The 20,246-nt window shown below is 41.7% G+C and overlaps 1 protein-coding gene across 1 annotated transcript; it reads right to left on the bottom strand.

Moving 5' to 3' along the window:
* Positions 1–278: 278 nt before the first annotated feature.
* On the bottom strand, positions 279–15,278 carry LOC126474643 (uncharacterized). The gene is made up of 3 exons (XM_050102122.1): positions 14,811–15,278; positions 10,218–10,414; positions 279–690 (listed from the first exon to the last, which is right to left on the bottom strand). The coding sequence occupies exons 1-3, from the start codon at positions 15,276–15,278 to the stop codon at positions 279–281; spliced, it is 1,077 nt and encodes a 358-aa protein (XP_049958079.1).
* Between the last annotated feature and the right edge of the window lie 4,968 nt (positions 15,279–20,246).

Raw genomic sequence — 20,246 nt, forward strand, 5'->3', positions numbered from 1 at the left:
ATCGGCCCTGGATATTCGCCATTGGTGCGCGTCACGTCGATGGGGATGTTCAGTCAGAGAACTAGAGAGAGAGAGACAGAGAGAGGAGAGATAGAAAGAGAGAGAGAGAGAGAGTGAAAAGCATAGAGAGCATGAAGTGGAAAGATCTGTTCCCGGGCTATGGTGCGAGCTACTTACTACATTGACAATGTTTACAAACCGTTGCTGCGGACAACAATAAAACTCTATCGCCACTGAAGTATGCCACTGTTGCAGTCTACGTTTTATTCGACACTGGCTTATGGTAGAACTGGATACTGAGAACAGCACAAAACTTGACCGCCTTCCAAAGTGATGCATAGGATAGTGACACTGCCCTCAGGTAAGTGACCCTGGAGGGAGGAGTACTCACACGTTCGCAGGAGGACAGAGGCGGTGGCGCTGCAGAGGAAGATGAGCCTGTTGCTGGGGGAACAGCAGGCGCCGATCACGGCCAGGCTGAAGCGGCCTGCCAGGTCGGCCATGCCCATCACGGACATGCACAGCGCCGAGTCCTGCCGCGAGAACTCCTTGTGGAACAGGTAGAGCGGCAGCAGCGTGAAGAACACCAGGTCGATGAACAGCGACAGCGCCATGCCCACCAGGATGTTGGCGCAGCGAAGGTCTTGCAGCAGTCTCAGATCGAACAGGTCCACTACCGTCAGCCACCAGCTGTGGATATGACATACACAATAAAAAATAATTAACGTACAGTAACGAAATTTCGGGAACTCATTTGTGCAGGTAGCATATTTCAGTGACAAACATTGCAAGACCAAAGTTTAATGTAAGCGTGAGATAAGCCATTGCAAATAAGAGATGCTGTACACTCATAACCGGTGTAACTGCCATAAGGTTGAACGCAACCATGCACACATGCGTGCATTGTACAGGCGCCAAATGTCAGTTTTTGGGTTGGAGTTCCATGCCCGTTGCACTTCGTCGGGCAATACACGGACGGTTACAGTTATTTGCGGATGACGCTGCAGTTGCCGTCCGGTGATGTCTCATATGCGCTCGACTGCACTGCAGACAGATCTGGTGATCGAGCAGGCCAAGACAACATGTCGACATTCTGTAGACCAGGGCTTCCCAACGTGTGGTCCGCGGATGCCTTAGGGATCTTTCTAGGGGGTCCGCGGCCACGTTTCACCAAATCGTGTAAAATAATGAGTAAAATTATTGAACAAAAATGTGAAAATCAAATTCATCACTTTTTTTTCGTGTGAAAAACATGTGTACTTTTACTTCAGGTCGTATTCCCAAGCAGCCTTTGCGGTTCCTAAGTGAGAGCATACACAGTTTAGTGCCGGAGAATGCGGCTTCTCTGATTGACTGTTTCGCAACAATACGGGGGTCGTTTGCGCGCCGGCTCACGGCGCTAGATGCGCTGAAACCTTTTACTCGTGCGCGGAGCGAGCTTTGTCGACCAGTCACAGCGCTAGCTGGTACGTGTGCGCCCCAGGCATCATTAAATATTAAACTTGTTTTGTCAGTGCACTATCTATTTTATAAGTCGATTTTTGACCAGTTTATTACTTCTAACATGGATCGGTGGCTGAAGTCAGGATCATTGAAGAACGGTGCAGTATCTCCATCGCCTTCACAACAATGGAAGTTTCCAGTTGAAATGAATGAGGAGGGAGGACGACCAAAGGAAGAACAATCAAAAGAAGTTCCACAGCCGGCTTCATTATGTGAAAACGCTGCAAGTAGTCCATTGGTTCCAATATCCTGTGGAAGTGGAATAACCAAGAAGCGTAAGTACAACGAAAGCTAATTAGAAATGGGCTTTATGGAGACAAAGGAGGGTAAAGCTCAGTGTGTAATTTGTTCGCGAGTCCTTCCGAATAGTTCAATGGTTCCAGTTAAATTGCGCCGTCATTTTGAAGGTACTCACCCGGATTTCCAGGCTAAATTTTCTCCATGTCTGAACACGATCGTTTTGGTTCATTCCGAGACTGCCATTCTGGCACAAAGTGACAATGCGGACGCGATCGAACCGCGGTATTGACCGTCTAGGCATGGTGAACTACAGACAACACGAGTCGTGTACCTCATTCCTGGTGGAATGACTGGAACTGATCAGCTATCGGACCCTCTCCGCCTAATTGGCGCTGCTCATGCATGGTTGGTTACATCTTTGGGCGGGTTTAGTGACATCTCTGAACAGTCAAAGGGACTGTGTCTGTCATGCAATATCCACAGTCAATGTCTATGTTCAGGAGTTCTGGGAACTGGGGTGATGCAAAACTTTTTTTGATGTGTGTATTCTGTCGCCTGGAGTGGAGGAATTGTGGAGGAGGAGTAGGAGGTGGACATTGATGGGGGGAGAGGTGGAGGAGATGGACAGAGAGAGGGGAAGAAGGAGGTGAAGAGAGAGGGGGAGGAGGAGGCGGGAGAGATGCAGGAATCCGAGTGAAGGTGTAGTGGGACAGTGTGCTGGTAGAAAAGAAAGAGCAGGGAGGAGGATGTGAACAGAGGAAGGGGGGAGGAAGACACGCTCATAGATGCAGGATGGAGGAGTTGGACAAAGAGAGGAGGTGGAAGAGGTAAACAGACAGAGGTGGGAGGATGAGCTGGACAGCGAACAGGATGAAAGAAGAGATGGACCCAGAGCAGGCATAGGATGTGTGTGCAGTACATTTGTCAGATGCATATGTGGGTGAAGCCATGGGGAAAAGATCTACTTCTGTTCACTTTTAACGATGAATGCCATGTCATTATTGATCTGTGTGCTGATTTTATGACAAACAATCTGCTCATTGCCTATTAATAGATAAATTAAATAAAAATGGTATCTATAACTGAAAAAATAAAGTACACTATCACAGAAATTATATTCATATTATTTTTTTCTTCGTTACCACTGCCAATTATTTATTTGTAATTTTACTGTTAATATTAATCAGAATGGTAAATTACTACAAAATTAAAAAAATCACAAATTTACTTGAATAATTACGTAATTATATGTTACTCATTGTATGTAGGTGATGTATTATTAGACTATTCATTAGAGTTCCATCAAAATGTAAGTTCATAAAAGTATAAAAACTTTTAGAAGTATTGGACTTTTAAAACTAAAGCTAAAGTAACATTCTTATTTTTTAAAATTATTTTGATTTTTTAGGCATGTGGACATGTGTATTACCTTTCATTTTTTCAGGAAATTCAGAAATTTCTTTGAAATTGCAGTCTGTAAATAATTCACTTTCTAAGTTTAATGGAAACTACAGCCATAATTTTTCTCGAGGGCATGCAGCTTTACTGTATGGTTAAATGATGATGGCGTCCTCTTGGGTAAAATATTCCGGAAGTAAAATAGTCCTCCATTCGGATCTCCGGGCGGCGACCACTCATGAGGACGTCGTTATCAGGAGAAAGAAAACTGGCTTTCTACGGATCGGAGCGTGGAATGTCAGATCCCTTGATATGGTAGATAGGTTAGAAAATTTAAAAAGGGAAATGGATAGATTAAAGTTAGATATAGTGGGAATTAATGAAGTTTGGTGGCAGGAGGAACAAGACTTCTGGTCAGGTGAATACAGGGTTATAAATACAAAATGAAATAGGGGTAATGCAGGAGTAGCTTTCACAATCAATAAAAAAAATAGGAGAGCTGATAAACTACTAGTTAACGCTTTATTGTAGCCAAGATAGACACGAAGCCCACGCCTTCCACAGTAGCACAAGTTTATATGTCAACTAGCTCCGCAGATGACGAACAGATTGAAGAAACGTATTATGAGATAAAAGAAATTATTCAGATAGTGAAGGAAGATGAAAATTTAATAGTCATGGGTGACTGGAATTCGATAGTAGGAAAAGTAAGAGAAGGAAAAGTAGAAGGTGAATATGGTATGGGGGTAAGGAATGAAAGAGGAAGCCACCTGGTAGAATTTTGCTCAGAGAATAACTTAATCATACCTAACACTTGGTTTAAGAATCATGAAAGAAGGTTGTATACGTGGTAGAGGCCTGGAGACACTGGAAGTTTTCAAATAGATTATATAATGGTAAGACAGAGATTTAGGAACCAGGTTTTAAATTGTAAGACATTTCCAGGGGCAGATGTGGGCACCGACCACAATCTAATGATTATGAACGGTAGATTAAAACTGAAGAAACTGCAAAAGATGGGAATTTAAGGAGACAGGACCTGGATAAACTGAAAGAACCAGAGGTTGTAGATAGTTTTAGAGAGAGCATTAGGGAACGATTGAGAAGAATGGGAGAAAGAAATACAGTAGAAGAAGAATGGGTATCTTTGAGAGATGAAATAAAAGGAATACAAACGTTTCAAAAATGAGATCGACAGGAAGTGCAAAATGGCTAAGCAGGGATGGCTAGAGTGCAAATCTAAGGATGTAGAGACATATATCACTAGCGGTAAGATAGATACTGCCTACAGGAAAATTAAAGAGACGTTTGGAGAAGAGAGAACCGCTTGTATGAATATCAACAGCTTAGATGGAAAACCAGTTCTAATCAAAGAAGGGAAGCAGAAAAGTGGAAGGAGTATATAGAGGGTCTATACAGGGGCGATGTACTTGAGGGCAATATTATGGAAATGGAAGAGGATATAGATGAAGATGAAATGGGAGATATGATACTACGTGAAGAATTTAACAAAGCACTGAAAGACCTTAGTCGAAACAAGGCCCCGAGAGTAGAAAACATTTCATTAGAACATTGGGAGGGCCAGCCCTGACAAAACTCTACCGATGTATCAGACATGCGAAATACCCTCAGAATTCAAGAAGAATATAGTAAGTCCAAATCCCAAAGAAAGCCAGTGTTGACAGCTGTAAAAATTGCCGAACTATCAGTTTAATAAGTCACAGCTGCAAAAATACTAACACGAATTCTTTAAAAACGAATGGAAAATCTGGTAGTAGCCGACCTCGGGGATGATGGGTTTGGATTCTGTAGAAATGTTGGAACACGTGAGGCATACTGACCCTACGAATTGTCTTAGAAAATGGATTAAGGAAAGGCAAACCTACGTTTCTAGCATTTGTAGACTTAGGAAGAGCTTTTGACAATGTTGACTGAAAGACTCTCTTTCAAATTCTGGTGGGAGGGGTCAAATACAGGGTGCGAAAGGCTATTTACAATTTGTACAGAAACCAGATGGCAGTTATAAGAGTCGAGGGACATGAAAGGGAAGCAGTGGTTGGGAAGGGAGTGAGACAGGGTTGTAGCCTCTCCCCGATGTTATTCAGTCCATATATTGAGCAAGTAGTAAAGGAAACAAAAGAAAAACTCGGGGTAGGAATTAAAATCCATGGAGAAGAAATAAAAACTTTGAGGTCAGCCGATGACATTGAAATTCTGTCAGAGACAGCAAAGGAACTGGAAGAGCAGTTGAGTGGAATGGATAGTGTCTTGAAAGGAAGATATAAGATGACCATCAAAAAAGCAAAACGAAGATAATGGAATGTAGTCAAATTAAATCAAGTGATGCTAAAAAAATTAGATTAGGAAATGAGATACTTAAAGTTGTAAATGAGTTTTGTTATTTAGGAAGCAAAATAGCTGATGATGGTCGAAGTAGAGGGGATATAAATGTTAGTCTTGCAATGGGAAGGAAATCGTTTCTGAAGAAGAGAAATTTGTTAACATCAGGTATAGACTTAGGTGTCAGGAAGTCTTTTCTGAAAGTATTTGTATGGAGTGTAGCCATGTATGGAAGTGAAACATGGACGATAAATAGTTTAGTCTAGAAGAGAATAGAAGCTTTAGAAATGTGGTGCTACAGAAGAATACTAAAGATTGGCTGGGTAGATCGTGTAACTAATGAGGAGGTACTGAACAGAATTGGAGAGAAGAGGAATTTGTGGCACAACTTGACAAGAAGAAGGGATCGGTTGGTAGGACATGTTCTGATGCATCAAGGGATCACGAATTTAGTATTGGAGGGGAGCGTGGAGGTTATTCAGCTCTTGGTCTCCCTCCGTACAGGGGTATGAATACACTAAGCAATTCCAGAAGGATGTAGTTTGCAGTAGTTACTTGAAGATGAAGAAGCTTGCACAGGATGGAGTACCATGGAGAATTGCATCAAACCAATCTGTAGACTGAAGACCACAACAAAAATTTTAATGGAATACATAAATTTTCCATTTCTTCATTTGGTTGACATGACATAAGAGTTTTTCCACACTGTGTTCATGTTGCAGTAATAACGAATACATATTTAACTATTTTTCAAATACTCATAATTTCTGATCAACACTATTTAAAATTATGCACCATTTGCTACTTGACGTTTGGCAGTTCTGTAAAATGTTTAGAGCTTCATATAGAGCCACAAAAGTTAATCTCAATTAACGTGAATTGATTGAGAAGGCTGTATGTGTTCAAAGATAGTTTTTGTTTGGCTCTGAAACATCAATAACATCAACAATTCTCTTGTATGTAGGAAATGAATTATTTAGCTCATTTAGAAATGACTTTCTTTCAAATTTAGAATATTCATCAAAATTAAAGCGTTTTTTTAAATAAGCAATAACTAAAGAAAAAGAAAATTTAAAGTCATCGATAATTGGTTGAGACCTTGTGTTATCTAAATTTTTTAAATGTTAATGACATTGAAATAAACAGGTTACTTATCCTATTGAGATTTAAGCTTGCTTTTTATGTTGGTTGCAACATTGAAAACACACCAAAAGTTGAATCTCCTCTATTTCTTCCATAGTTAAGGTGAGCAGGCCAATAAAATAATTAAATGGCAGCTGACAATTAAAAAAGAAGACACAGGAACGCTGGTTAAGGGTCTGTCCTTTCCAATAAAGGATAGCTAGCAATTCTAATGGCGGAAGACCGTTTCATCACCACTACCTGGTTAGAAATGGCAGAAAAGATGATGACGAATGCGTACAGTTCATTATCAACAAAATGTATGCAGAAACTGTGCAGTGGATTGAGGATAGGTAGTAGTGTTTCATCAGAAGGAGACAAAAGCTGCCCGAGATGTTATTCAAGGTGAGTGGTTATTTGCAAGTACATGTTTACCGTCTTCTTTGCCAACATGAAACTAACGTGTCACTTCATTCTATAACTCGTCGCATTAAACTCTACCAGTGGATACTACAGGGCTCCCGTTAATTATCAATTATGTGAGAGGAGACGAAGTCATATGGCGACAATGACAGGGCTCTTGCATAGCGATTGACGTAAAAATGTTGTGACCCTCAAGCGAGTGAAGACTACTGATATACACAGTTTTAAAACATTGTTATCAATGGCCGAAATACGAGCTAGACACGGTAAGACAAAAAGAGAATACTAAGTTTCGCGGAAACAAAAGCAGAAATGTTGAGATTAGTGAAAGGAACGAACGCAGACATTTGTATATTCGAATAGCGAGTACTTGATAAGGAATCACCATTAAGTGAGCGGAAGGTTCAATAAGAATAAGTGACAACTTGACATGGGACATCTGCGTGACTGGGAACGCAGTACGCGAGACTAATCATCAGGTGCCTCATTTACATTCCTCTGAGCATCTGTAGTTGAGTAGATCGAGAACTCTGTAAATGAGAGCCTTTTTCTGTTCCCAGAACAACTGAAGTTCTATCTTTAAAAGAGAACTGCTTCCAGGGAAGCTGGAGAAATGATTTTTAGACATAGTCATTTTATCGAGTATTTTAAATGCTGGGGTGAGAAAATAGGTCGCAAAATGGGTTAGTGACACGAACGTCACTAACTCAGCCTGAAATTTAATTTGCTTTACAACATCGTTTGACAAGACCTTGAAATCCTGCAGTATAGAAATCTTGCAGCAGCTGTTGCATCCAACAAGTGACTTATCGGACTATATCCTCATCGTGTTCCGAGTATTATCCATCCCATGGTTTTTAAGAGATGAACTTCACTGAAGGCTAAGTCTGCAATAACGCCTAAGTTCGTCTTGCTGCATGAGGGCGGACTTTGTGATCAAGACGACCACTAGCTGTCAGCAATCCAAGACGTTTGCAACAAATGGCCTTGCGCAGATACTAAGAGTTCTGTAGTTACGTGTTGTCTTGATAGCTTCATCGTGACGTCTAAGGAACAGCCTTAATCCACCATCTCATTTTATTTCACTCATTTTTCTTTGCTTGGGGCGTGTTATTTCTAACTGTGACTTAGGTTCGTAGTGCTGAACCTGTGACTCGCCCCATGTGATGATTTGCAGTAGCCAACCACATCCTTCTTCAAGAAACTGTATGAAGTGACACATGGCTAGCCCCTTTCTATTCCATTTGTACTCTGGCGCTATCCGGTGTCGGACCCAGTGCGTACAAACTTTACGAAAATTCAACCACTTAAGAAGTATGATGTTGCGATTCAACTATCTACTACTACGCGACGGTCTTTGCGGATCATTTATTCCACGAGTTGCGATGCGTAGTGGTAGTAGTAGCAGTAGCATTACTTATCCGTAGATATCTTTTTTTTTTTTTAAATAACTTAGTAAATAATTTAATGCCACACTGTTCACTCATATCTCACTATCAGTCACTGCACACACTACGCACACATTGTTTCATAACACTTCACTCACTACACATACCAACACACACACACACACACACACACACACACACACACACACACACACTGGTCATCTGTGGCACATTTTCTGTACCGCAACTTCCCCTTTGCTATCCTGAAAAACTGAGTCAGCATCCCTCTATAATGAGTGAGACGTTGAGCTCAGAAAGAGGAAGAGGTGTTTGTTTTGTGCTGTGACAGAACAGGAAAACTCAACAGGATTACCAGGAGGTTACTTGATTGAGATTCTTTCTCGTCCTAGTCAAATTTCTGCACTCAGTTGACTACAGCTCCCAACACGTATGGGATGACGAGTTCTCTGTATATAGTACCATGGTGCACAAAAGTCAGACATCTGCGTTCTGTTCTGGTAGGGTACACTCCTGTACTACATCTCCCAGTTTGCTATGTCACAGTTATTAACCACCCTCGATGGAAAAGAGTGTATCGGCTAGTTTCCAGCCAATACGTGCTACCACCATATGGAAACACTCTGGAACGACTATTTGGAACAGTATGCGGTATTCTGGTGTTTACGACTTATAATAAATTATAAGTGTTCTAATATTTGCCATCTTAAGCACAGGAGGTAGCGGTTGTTAAGGGAATCGTTATAAATATTTTAGCACGCAACCGCTAATGTTAGGAACATAGTCCACAGCAAAGCGTTTCAGGATTCAGGCTCCCATCATTTGGCTGTCTAAGTTAACCCCACATAAAATGCACTTCAAAAGCACTCAGCGTCAAAACATAAAAAGATTTAAAATCATTTAGTCATGAAGTCCCCCCCCCCTTACTTTATAAATGGCAACAGCTGATGCCCTGCTCTGCTTATCCATGTTACCGCACATGCGCCAAAGCGTTCCTTCCGTAAAGCGGTGAACACCGGTCACATCAGCTGCCTCTCCTTACACGGAGTTGTATTATAACTATTTATAACGAAATTATAAATGTGTGCATGTAGCATCCCACGGATGACAACTTTGTCAGCGATTGTGTCATCACATTCAAGGGCATAAACAATGGCGATGACGATCAGCTAACAGATAATTTTATGAAGAAGATTTGCGTCTTCCGAATAAGCAAAATCTTTAAAAGCACTAGGTAAAGAACGCAATTCTGAAATTTTCAACAGATGCTGATTATTCAAATTCTGATACTGTATATGAGCTAAAGAAACATGTTCAAAACAACAGTACAGCGAAACAGACTACAGTAATCTGTCAAATCTAAACAGAAAAATGTGGCAGATTTTCTTAAACACTTGTACTTATTGTAGTCCACGGGTGTAACTGGGGAAGGTCATATGAGGGCTGCTGTCTCCCCATTCCCTCTCACATCCCATTAGACCCTGAGAAAAATCTTCGCAAACCAAATTCGCACCCTTCGCTGCCAGGCAGACAGAGAGACAGACTACTTTGAGCCAACAATTCAGAACAATTCTATTCCTTCCAAATCTCTGAACGTTCTCTATCATGCTGAGAACTACAAATACGTTACGCACCTTCATGGAGAAGGCACTTACAGTTAGGGTACCAGTGTCTCCTTTAGAGGAGCCCATATTTTTTCGCTCTCGAGTTGAACTCAGATTTCCGATATCTCTCGTGTCAAACATGCCGCATTCGAGTTAGTAATCGAGTAGGTGGAATTACAACCTTTTCGACGCTTTCTTGGGCGTGGTGACCACAGCGTCTGGGAAGGGCAGGCTGGACACACTGGTGACGGAGACTCGTGGCTGCCATCTGGCGTCCTTGCGCTGAACCCTCTTGCTTCCGCTGTTCTCGTCCTGCAACCAGAAGTTCGTGAATTCATACACATTCTTCCCCACCACAAACCTGTATTGTGACATAAGCTGTGAAAAGACATTTTGTATGTACAAACCATTGTTCTGAATGTTAACTACTGTCAAGGACGATTCATTCACATCAAAGGAAAGGTTCGCTATTTTTTAATTATACAAGGTACTCTAAAATTCCCCTTAAAAACTTCTAGGACTTGTAAGGGGACTGAATAGACAATATTTTGAGTTGGAATCCATATTCTGAAACGTATCGTTTTCCTGCTAAGCCGTTTGAAAATGTGTTTGCTGTATTCGAGTCGCTGCAAGAGAATCCTTGACAGTTGCAATGGACTGAGTGGAGCAACTTCGCGTGCCTGCTACAACCAATCACATCATGCGGTTTTATAAACTTTTCTATAGCAATGCATCTGTGTTGCCGGAGCTCTGTAGACGACTAGTGTTTTCGCCTGCAGCACTTTGCGCTTCGTAGTTGAGAACTGACAAGGGGGCTGCCAGCTGACGGGAATCAACTTACGCCAGCTCAAATGTAGGTAGGTACGGGTGGGCATGGTGGCAGGCCGAGCATGGCAGGGGGCAGGGGGCACAGGGGCGGCGGTGCTTATGTCGGATCGGCTGGCGTTGTTTGGTGTCTATACTATCTCACTGACGTAGTCCGAGCCTCATTCACGTGGTCGATGGTTTGAATGAAGAGTTTGGTTGATGAAACACCCGTACAGACAGAAGAAGATTTGGTAGCACGAATTGTGGTCGCCGCAGAATAGACTGCAGAGACACCAGGTGTGAAAGAGCGTGTGTACCAAAACAGTATTCGCAGATACAATGTGTGCACCGAACTTGGTGGTCGCCACATCGAACGTTGCTTCCAGTGGATCAGAATGCTAACCCTCTTTTGAAAATGATAAAAACAGTAAGTTTAACTGTAAACAATAGAGTCTGTGAAAACCGAAAAGTTTCATGTCTGTTTCTTTGGTTATTAATGATTGGAATTATAAAACAAGTTTTGTACTGGACGACGGTTCAAACCCGCGTCTGGCCATCTGGCAGGTGTAAATGGCAAAACAATTCCTAGTCAGGAGTTTTCGTTTATGCCTTATGTCAACTATAGTTGTGTAAGGTTCTTTTTTGTATGAACACGTAGTAGATTTAGTTTCTGAGTTTGTTGTTCTAAACACAAATTTGACGATTTGGAGCCTGTTTTACCAAAGTATGTTATGCAGTATGAGGAATGTTTGGCTTGATTACTAACTGGATTACGTCATAAACTGATTATATAAACCAATTTTACATGTTTATAGAATGGAGTCTGCTAAGAATTCCCTAAAACATTATATAAAAGAAATGTTGTTTTAATATCGCAAGGAATTTGATTTGGATTGTATGTAAATAACGTTTTTTTTAAATTTCTTTCTTCAATTAGCATATTAACAATTATTTGGTGTTGTATATACATGCCTTTGCTTTACAAAAAACGAATCCAAATTGTGCTACCACAGTACCACCTGATGGATTTATCAAACAGTAGATGTGGTCGCATCTCAGTCTGTAGGCAGCTGTTGTATAATCACGAGGACTTGGTTCGGCCCTCTATTCTTATGTTTGTACATACTCTTTATTTTAAATTTGACATTCCGATATCCGTTGATTTTCGTGATCTTCATATGAATATTCGAGACGTGACACAAAACAAAGCACAGTTGGAGGAGCTCATGCGAATTTGTAGTGCGTAAGTTATGTTACTTTTCCTAGTGTACGAACAATTAAGTTTGTATATTGTTGTACTTGACTTGCAACCCTATTTATCCTGTCAACTTGATTCTACCCATTGCAGATACAAATGAAGGTAACATAATCTTACCGAAACCGGTTATCGAAATAAATCCTTTACTAGCGACATTGGCTTTTTGAAATTTTTTTCTTTGTTTATTGCACTTCAGGTCGCCCCCATTCTGACACACTGTCAGAATTATAATTAAATGAGATGAGATGAGATCGCGCTGTATTGAGCACTGACGAATCGCAATGTGACTTGGGTGGCAGTTAAGTGGGCTTGCATGTATTAGCCTCTTTGGCTTGCACACGTGTGACGGAGTCTTACGAGACATACTATGCAAGTAGCTTTGTGTGTTGTACAGTGAAAATCGAAAATCACAAATTTGGTGTCTTGCCAATCAACCACTAAATCTTCAGTGTCTGAGCAGACGCAGCTACTAGTCATATTTTGCAACTGGTCCATACCCACTCGACAGTCGCCAACGGGCGGTTATTGTTACATTACGGCGCCAGTGGGATGCCAGTTCACCTGTCATATGCCGACCATTTAACACGGGTACGACAGGGGATCGCTGTCCGTTATCCCCACTCCAAAGAACTAACGCGGACGACTAATTGCACCAACAATGTAGTGAGGCGCCAGCACTTTGTGATAAGCAGACCACATAAATTCACCACATACGTAGCTCTGTTAACAAGCTAGCACCCAGCCCAGTAGATCTGAGGCAGAAGCTTCATATTTGGTGACACATTTTACCTCTTTATAAAGCGTTCTGTGTGTTGCTCAACTGTGTTAATGCAGTAATTTGGGAAGCATGTGTTAATTATTTTGTGTTTGATTTCAAAAGAGTTTAGATGTCCTAGTCACGCAGCAAGTTTTCGATTCAACAATGGATCTTATATATTTTCATTTGACAATTGTAGTTCAAAACGAAATCAAAATATTCTCATGACCATAATACTTCTGTTAGTCTACTTAATTAAATAATTACGAGCCTCGTATTTGCTCTTTTTGAAATATATTAGAAGCTGACGCAAAAGATCCAAATACCACACAGTTACTGTGTAAAGTGAAATAGTGATAATGATAGTGGGTTAATTTTTGACACAGAGAAGTTTTCTGTCTTGTTATTCCAGTTTGGTGTTTCAAACTTTTGCTCAATCGTCAAAGGCAAATGAAAGAATTTCTTCTAATCCATGGGTAAGACTAATTTCCTTCGCCATCCTAGTCGAATCAATCTGTGTACTTTGTCTCCAATGAACAACACGTCGAAGGGGCGTTAACCTTTCAGAAGAAATGCCTTCTCTACTTTGATGCCTTGATGTGAACAACGTATTGCCAAAGCTCAGGGTATCATTATTAAAATTTGGTACTCTGGTAATGTAATTTTCTTTGTTTGAAATCTTATTCCCGTATTTAGTCACGACTCTTATAATGCATGAATTTCATATTGTTCTAACTGTCCCACGTGATGGCGAACAGAAGAGGTCGCAATATGCTGACCAGCCTGGGACCCTGAATCTGAATGACAGTCAGATACAGGACTCTATACAGGGAAGTAAAAAGAGAAGTGTTAAAAAGGAAAACAAGGCGTGAGAAGAAATTGGTGGAAATGTAGAGAGGATGGTTGGTGAGGCTCGTAGAGCTGAAGCATGAAGAACGATCAAGTCAATGCGAGTGTCAGCTAGTGACGAGCAACATCATAATAGTATTAGTCATTGTCAATGGGAAACGCATTTTAAGAACTTATTCCAGGAAAATCGGCCTGAGTTTTCATATAGTTGCGAGATGCTGCAACAGGAGGAGTTATGACGTTGAGATATAAAAGTTTTTCGGCAGGCTGTGAGGAGCCTTAAGATGAAAAAGGCACCAGGATATGGGTCTCTTCTTGCAGACTTGGCACAGAAAATTCCAGGTTATGGGAGTGACAGTTGAGAACAGCAACAGATTTTGCCTGTATTTTGTAGATGAAAGGTTGTACAAGTAGAAAGTGGAAATGATCTCAGGTAAATGATAAGGAAGCTTAAAGAGGAGTGCAATAAGTCTGACCTGAAGATGAACACGAAGAAGTATGGGTACTTGTTGGTTGGAACGGAAAAAGTAAATAATTTGGATGGAAAAGTAATTCTAGATATGGAAACTGCAAAATATCTTGGAGTATTGTTTAATAAACAGGGCAGAAGTAATGATGGAATCCTAAGTAGGATTAATAAAGGACGAGTTGTAACAAGGGCAATGAACTCTGCTCTGTGGAACAAAAAGATAAAAAGAACAATGAAGAAGAGAGTGTATAAGACTATAGACCCGAGTGTAGTTTTGTATGGAGCAGAAGCGTGAGACGTAAAAACAAAAGAAAAAAAAAGCTCTTACCACTGAGACGGATTATTTAAGATGAAACTCAAGCTGTACTAGCTTGGGTAGGACAAGAAATGACTTAATCCGACAATGGATGAATATGGATAGGTATAACTGTGGAAGCAAAGAATATGAATGATGGGCGAAGTCAAGACAGAAGAAGATGGCGACTAGTTGCGGAGAAGCGGCGCCAGCCGTAGATAATATGCAAGAATAAAGAGCTACTACTTTTTCTAGAAGCGTCTGTGTGCACCAGGTTTTGGTTACTATTTTATGTGAGTGATAAGTTTTAATAATGACTTACCTGTTTGAAATTCTTACCGTAAAGTTTGTTTCCTTTTCCACAAGATCTTGCTTTCCTTTTTCTAATGATTTGACATCGTTGCCCAACACATCTGGGTTACTATGATTTTCAGGTTTCATCTTCTGTGCCTTAATGATATTCCTGTCCGCGTAATCTACCGCCGGGCCATTTTTGGTATCGGTCTCCTTTTCTGCGAAAGTTTCCACTGTTTTACTGTTTTGTGACACGGGGTTTAGCTTGCTTCCGCGGTCATCACGCTTTTCCGCGTGTTTAATTGGCCTCATCACTGCAATTCCAGGAAACAGCAAGGCGCTGATGGCGCACAGCACGCCCTGCGTGGTCCTGAAGCCTATGGCGGCGACCAGCTGCTGAGCCATGAACGGGATGCCGACCGTGCCCAGACCGACCGCCAGCTGCACCAGGCCCATGGCGAACGTCCTCCTGCGCTCGAAGTAGCTGTTGAAGCACGTGAAGGCCGCGGGCATCACCAGCCCCAGGCCAATACCTGCAACGAGGACACCATACACTGTACATGGCGTGGGAATACTTACGACTTGTGTGCTGTAGCGGTTCAACTAAGTGGTACAATGGAGGTAGCTGGGACTCGATGTCCAACACTGGTGATAATCAGTTAGTTCGCACCTAATGAGCTCTCACACCTCTTAATGAACAGAACGGAATTAGACTCAGTTTACTAAAGTGTATAAATAAAATGTATTGGCTATAATATATTATGCTAGCTGAGTACCTGGCATTGCCTGGGTATGTGTTCATTCCAATTTTCTATTAGTTCAACTCTTCCTCCTTCCTCTCTCTGTCCATCTCCACCAGCCCCCTTTCTCTCTCCACCTCCTCCACCCCCAACTTCTATCAGTCTACTCCTGCCCCTCTGTCCATCTGCTACTTCCCTCTCCAAATTCTCGTCCCCCTCTCTTTTTAAGTCTCCTCCTCCTTTTCCCCTATATGTCCATCTCCGTCTCTCCCCCCCCCCCTCTATTTTTGTCCGTATGCTCCTCCCCCTCTGTCAATCCTCTCCACCCCTCCCTAATTCCAACTCATCCTCTGCCTCCATTTGTCAGTCTTATTTAATCCTTCTCTGTCCATCTCTTCTTCTTTCCGTTCTCTGCCCATTTTCTCCTATCCCTCAGTCTGTTCATCTCCTTCTTCCCAATCTCTGCCTGTCTCTCCCGCCCCTGTCTGTGTCCATCTCCTCCTCTTTCCTTTCTCTGACCACTTCTTCCTCTCCCCTCTCTCTGTTCACACCCCTCTCCACAACCTCTGTCAATCTCTTCCTTCTCCACCTGGCACGAAGTAGGCGTTCCAGAATATCCCAAAGGTGTTTTATAGGATTTGGGTCAGGACTCTGTGCAGTGCAGGCTAGTCCATTACTGGGATGTTGTTATCGTGTAACCATTCTGCCACGGGCCGTACATTATGAGCAGGAGCTCGATCTTGTTGAAAGATGCAATCGCCATCCCCGAATTGCTCTTCAACAGTGGGAAGCAATGTAGGCCTCTGCTGTGATAGTGCCACGCAAAACAACAAGGGGTGCAAGCCCCCTCCATGAAAAACACGACCACACCATAACACCACCGCCTTCGCATTTTACTGTTGGCACTACACACTCTGGCCGATGACGTTCACCGGGCATTTGCCATACTCATACCCTACCATTGGATCGCCACATTGTGTACCGCGATTCGTCACTCCACACAACGTTTTTCCACTGTTCAATCGTCCAATTTTTACGCTCCTTACACCAAGCGAGGCGTCGTTTGGCATTTACCGGCGTGATGTGAGGCTTATAAGCAGCCGCTCGACCATGAAATCCAAGTTTTCTCACCTCCCGCCTAACTGTCATAGTACTTGCAGTGGATCCAGATGCAGTTTGGAATTCCTCTGTGACGGTCTGGATAGATGTCTGCCTACTACACATCACGATCCTCGTCAACTGTCGGCGGTTCTGTCAGTCAACAGACGAGGTCGGACTGTTCTGTACGTGTCCCTTCACGTTTCCACTTCACTGTCACATCGGAAACATCGGACGTGGGGATGTTTAGGAGTGTGGAAATCTCGCGTACAGACGTGTGACACAAGCGACACCCAATCACCTGACCACGTTCAAAGTCCGTGAGTTCCGCGGAGCGCCCCATCCTGCTCTCTCACGACGTCTAATGACTACTGAGGTCACTGGTACGGAATACCTGGCAGTAGGTGGCAGCACAATGCACATAAAATGAACACGTACGTTTCTGGGGGTGCCCGGATACTTTTGAGCATATAGTATATGTCTTAAATCGGACTTACGTTTGCGAGGCTTCTAGTAATAGTTCTAAATATATTTCGCGGTCTTACCGCCAGATTTTCTTGTCGGATCTCCACCAAAAGTCTCCAGTTATGCAAGGTGGTGTAGGAACTCAATATCAGAAACCAGTGCATAACACTGTCACGGAATTATCTATGGATACTAAGAGTCCCCCACCACCCCACCAGCATCGTTTGCATACCACTGGTATACTCTATATTTAAAAATGTTAATAATACTCAAAAAGATACTACTTTCTAAAGTAAGACATGGTCTTCCTCAGGGTTCAAGCTCTCTCCATACCAAATACTACCGGAATCGATTCACTGGTAGAATCGTGAAAACGTGACAGAGAGAGTTACTTTCGCAATTAATAATATTGATATTAGTCTGAAAGTATTTGTATGGAGTGTAGCCATGTATGGAAGTGAAACATGGACGATAAATAGTTTGGACAAGAAGAGAATAGAAGCTTTCGAAATGTGGTGCTACAGAAGAATGCTGAAGATTAGATGGGTAGATCACATAACTAATGAGGAGGTATTGAATAGAATTGGGGAGAAGAGGAGTTTGTGGCACAACTTGACTAGAAGAAGGGATCGGTTGGTAGGACATGTTCTGAGGCATCAAGGGATCTCCAATTTGGTACTGGAGGGCAGCGTGGAGGGTAAAAATCGTAGAGGGAGACCAAGAGATGAATACACTAAGCATATTCAGAAGGATGTAGGCTGCAGTAGGTACTGGGAGATGAAGAAACTTGCACAGGATAGAGTAGCATGGAGAGCTGCATCAAACCAGTCTCAGGACTGAAGACCACAACAACAACATGGAAGTATGGATTAAACACGTTGAGAATTGGACAAACGTTGTATTGATTACGTTGAATTATACTACGTAGACCATATCAAACAATAAATGCATTTTCACAACGACGATAAAGTTAAAAGTGGAACAGTAAATGGCTTTTTCAAAGAGTAAATATTTTTGTTAATTTGCGTAATGTTTTTCAAATCAATAAATATCTCGTACTGCATAGTTTGTAAAGTAAAGTAGCCCATATTCTTTATCACGACTGAAGCTACTCACGTCAAATTTCAGTGGTTTATTCGTGAAACTGTAACAGAGCTACTATCACATTTATAATTTTAGTATGGAAATGTAGATTGGCGTGGATTAAACACGTTGAGGACTGTGCAAGCACTGTATGGTAGCTGTTACCCACGGCTACGCTCACGTATCAGTAAAATGAAATGAAATGTGCGCGTGGCTTTATTGTCCTAGAGAGCCCGTTTGGGATATTCGGGAGTTGGTGTAAATCTTTTTATCTGACGCAACTTCGGTGACTTGCACGTGGACGATGATAAAATGATGATGTGAACAACATAAACATTTAAACGCGAGCAGAAAAAAAATGCAACTCTAGGGGGAACTGAACATGGGAACCCCTGAGCGTGGAACAGTTACGCTAACCACATAATAATTTTTTTTTTATCCTACGAAGGCTACGAATCCCTTGATTATCAGCTAGCTATTACAAGCTGAGCAAATGAATGTCCTTTAAAATATGTTTAAATGGTAGGAAAGTCCTGACTCAGTGGGCATGCTCTGGAGCCTCTTTGCTCCTGAGATTAGAAAAAACAGTCCTCTGGGCCGGATTTGAACCAGCGACCTATGAATAACTGTGAATCTTCTGCTACAGACGACCGCTCTACCAACTTTTTTTCCTTTGTATTGCCTCCTAGCTCAATTTTCGGGTACTTCGTTCTTACGTACTAGTAGCCCTTCAGCTGAAAACGCACCATATTTGCGACCATTATTTGCGTTTAATGAGCACAGCTGCTGTTTTTCTACACATCTCATACGATACCAATATACACTTACAATTCCAAAACAACACATTTATTTCGCTTTACGAATCACTTTCAGCTTCAAATACTATGCCTCTGATATTGATACGCAGCTAGGCAACGTCGTAAGCGGTTACGTCCATTACGCAAGGCTCACGAGAGAGGAGACAGCTAGCATCAGCGTGGAAACAAAATTCTGCGACGCCCAACGTGGGAATCGAACAAACGACCCTGAGATTAAGAGTCTGTTGCTCTACCGACTTTCTCTCTCTGTCTCTTTTTTTCCGAACTCACAATCCCGGCATTGCTCACGGCTACTGCCTTATAAGTACCCTGCGCTACCCAATGGCGTGTTCATGAGATATTCGCGGGAATTCGAACGCAAGAAAGATGTTATAAGGGACGCACAACGCTCAGTGGCTAAAGTGTGACGGGTTTGTGACTCATATTAGTATGAAAGTATGGATTAAACTCGTAGAAGGTTGTATAAACACTGTATTTATTATGTTGAATCGTATTACGAACATTAAAAGCATTTTCACAAATATGATAAAGTTCGAAAGTCAGAGTAAACAGCTCTTTCAAAGTGTGATTACTGTTGCATATTTCGCGTTATATTCTTCAAACCAATGAATATGAGTACTACAGAATTTATAAAGTAGCCTATGTTGTTCCTCAGCGTCCAAGCTATCTCTGTACTAAATTTTATCAAAATAGGTTCAGCGATTTAATCGTGAAAGCGTAAAGGAGAGAATTATTTTCGCATTTATAATATTAAAATGATATAATTCTGCAGATACATTCAGCGGCATATGTGAATACTGGCAGCAGAATGTGTCGCGTATAGAGCCAGGGCAAAGAAATAATAAATTAAAACGCCATGCATGACGTGGCAGTTTTTCACGCATCTCAATATTTGACGTAATATCTCCTGAACTACGTGTGGTACAACGATATATTTTTGTAGGTCCATTGAATGGCAAATGTGGATGATGCCTGCGAAAAGTGTTGCGAGTTGAGTCAGTAGCAACGATGTGATAAATTTTAAAGTCTTGCTTCATGCAATAGTTTTCCACACATTCTGTGTATACGACGTCGTACCTCCTGAACAAAGTGTCATGCAATGATGTAATTTATCCGGTACTTTCATGAGTATATGTGAATAGTGACTGCAAAATATGTCGTGAATACAGTTAATAGAAAAGAAATAATGAACTAAAACGTCATGCATTATGAGACAGTTTTACTGCTTGAACAGTGAACATGTAGTAACCGACAAAGTTTTTTACTTTCGTCATTTT

The sequence above is a fragment of the Schistocerca serialis genome, chromosome 4 (genome assembly GCF_023864345.2).
Source record: "Schistocerca serialis cubense isolate TAMUIC-IGC-003099 chromosome 4, iqSchSeri2.2, whole genome shotgun sequence".
Classification (NCBI taxonomy): domain Eukaryota; kingdom Metazoa; phylum Arthropoda; class Insecta; order Orthoptera; family Acrididae; genus Schistocerca; species Schistocerca serialis.

Coding starts and splice junctions, on each gene's coding strand:
- LOC126474643 (XM_050102122.1), bottom strand. CDS start 15,278: ATGCCCGCGGCCTTCACGTGCTTCAACAGCTACTTCGAGCGCAGGAGG. Junction 10,415..14,810: donor AAAAGGAAACAAACTTTACG/GTAAGAATTTCA, acceptor GTCTTTTCACAG/CTTATGTCACAATACAGGTT. Junction 691..10,217: donor CCCAAGAAAGCGTCGAAAAG/GTTGTAATTCCA, acceptor TCATATCCACAG/CTGGTGGCTGACGGTAGTGG.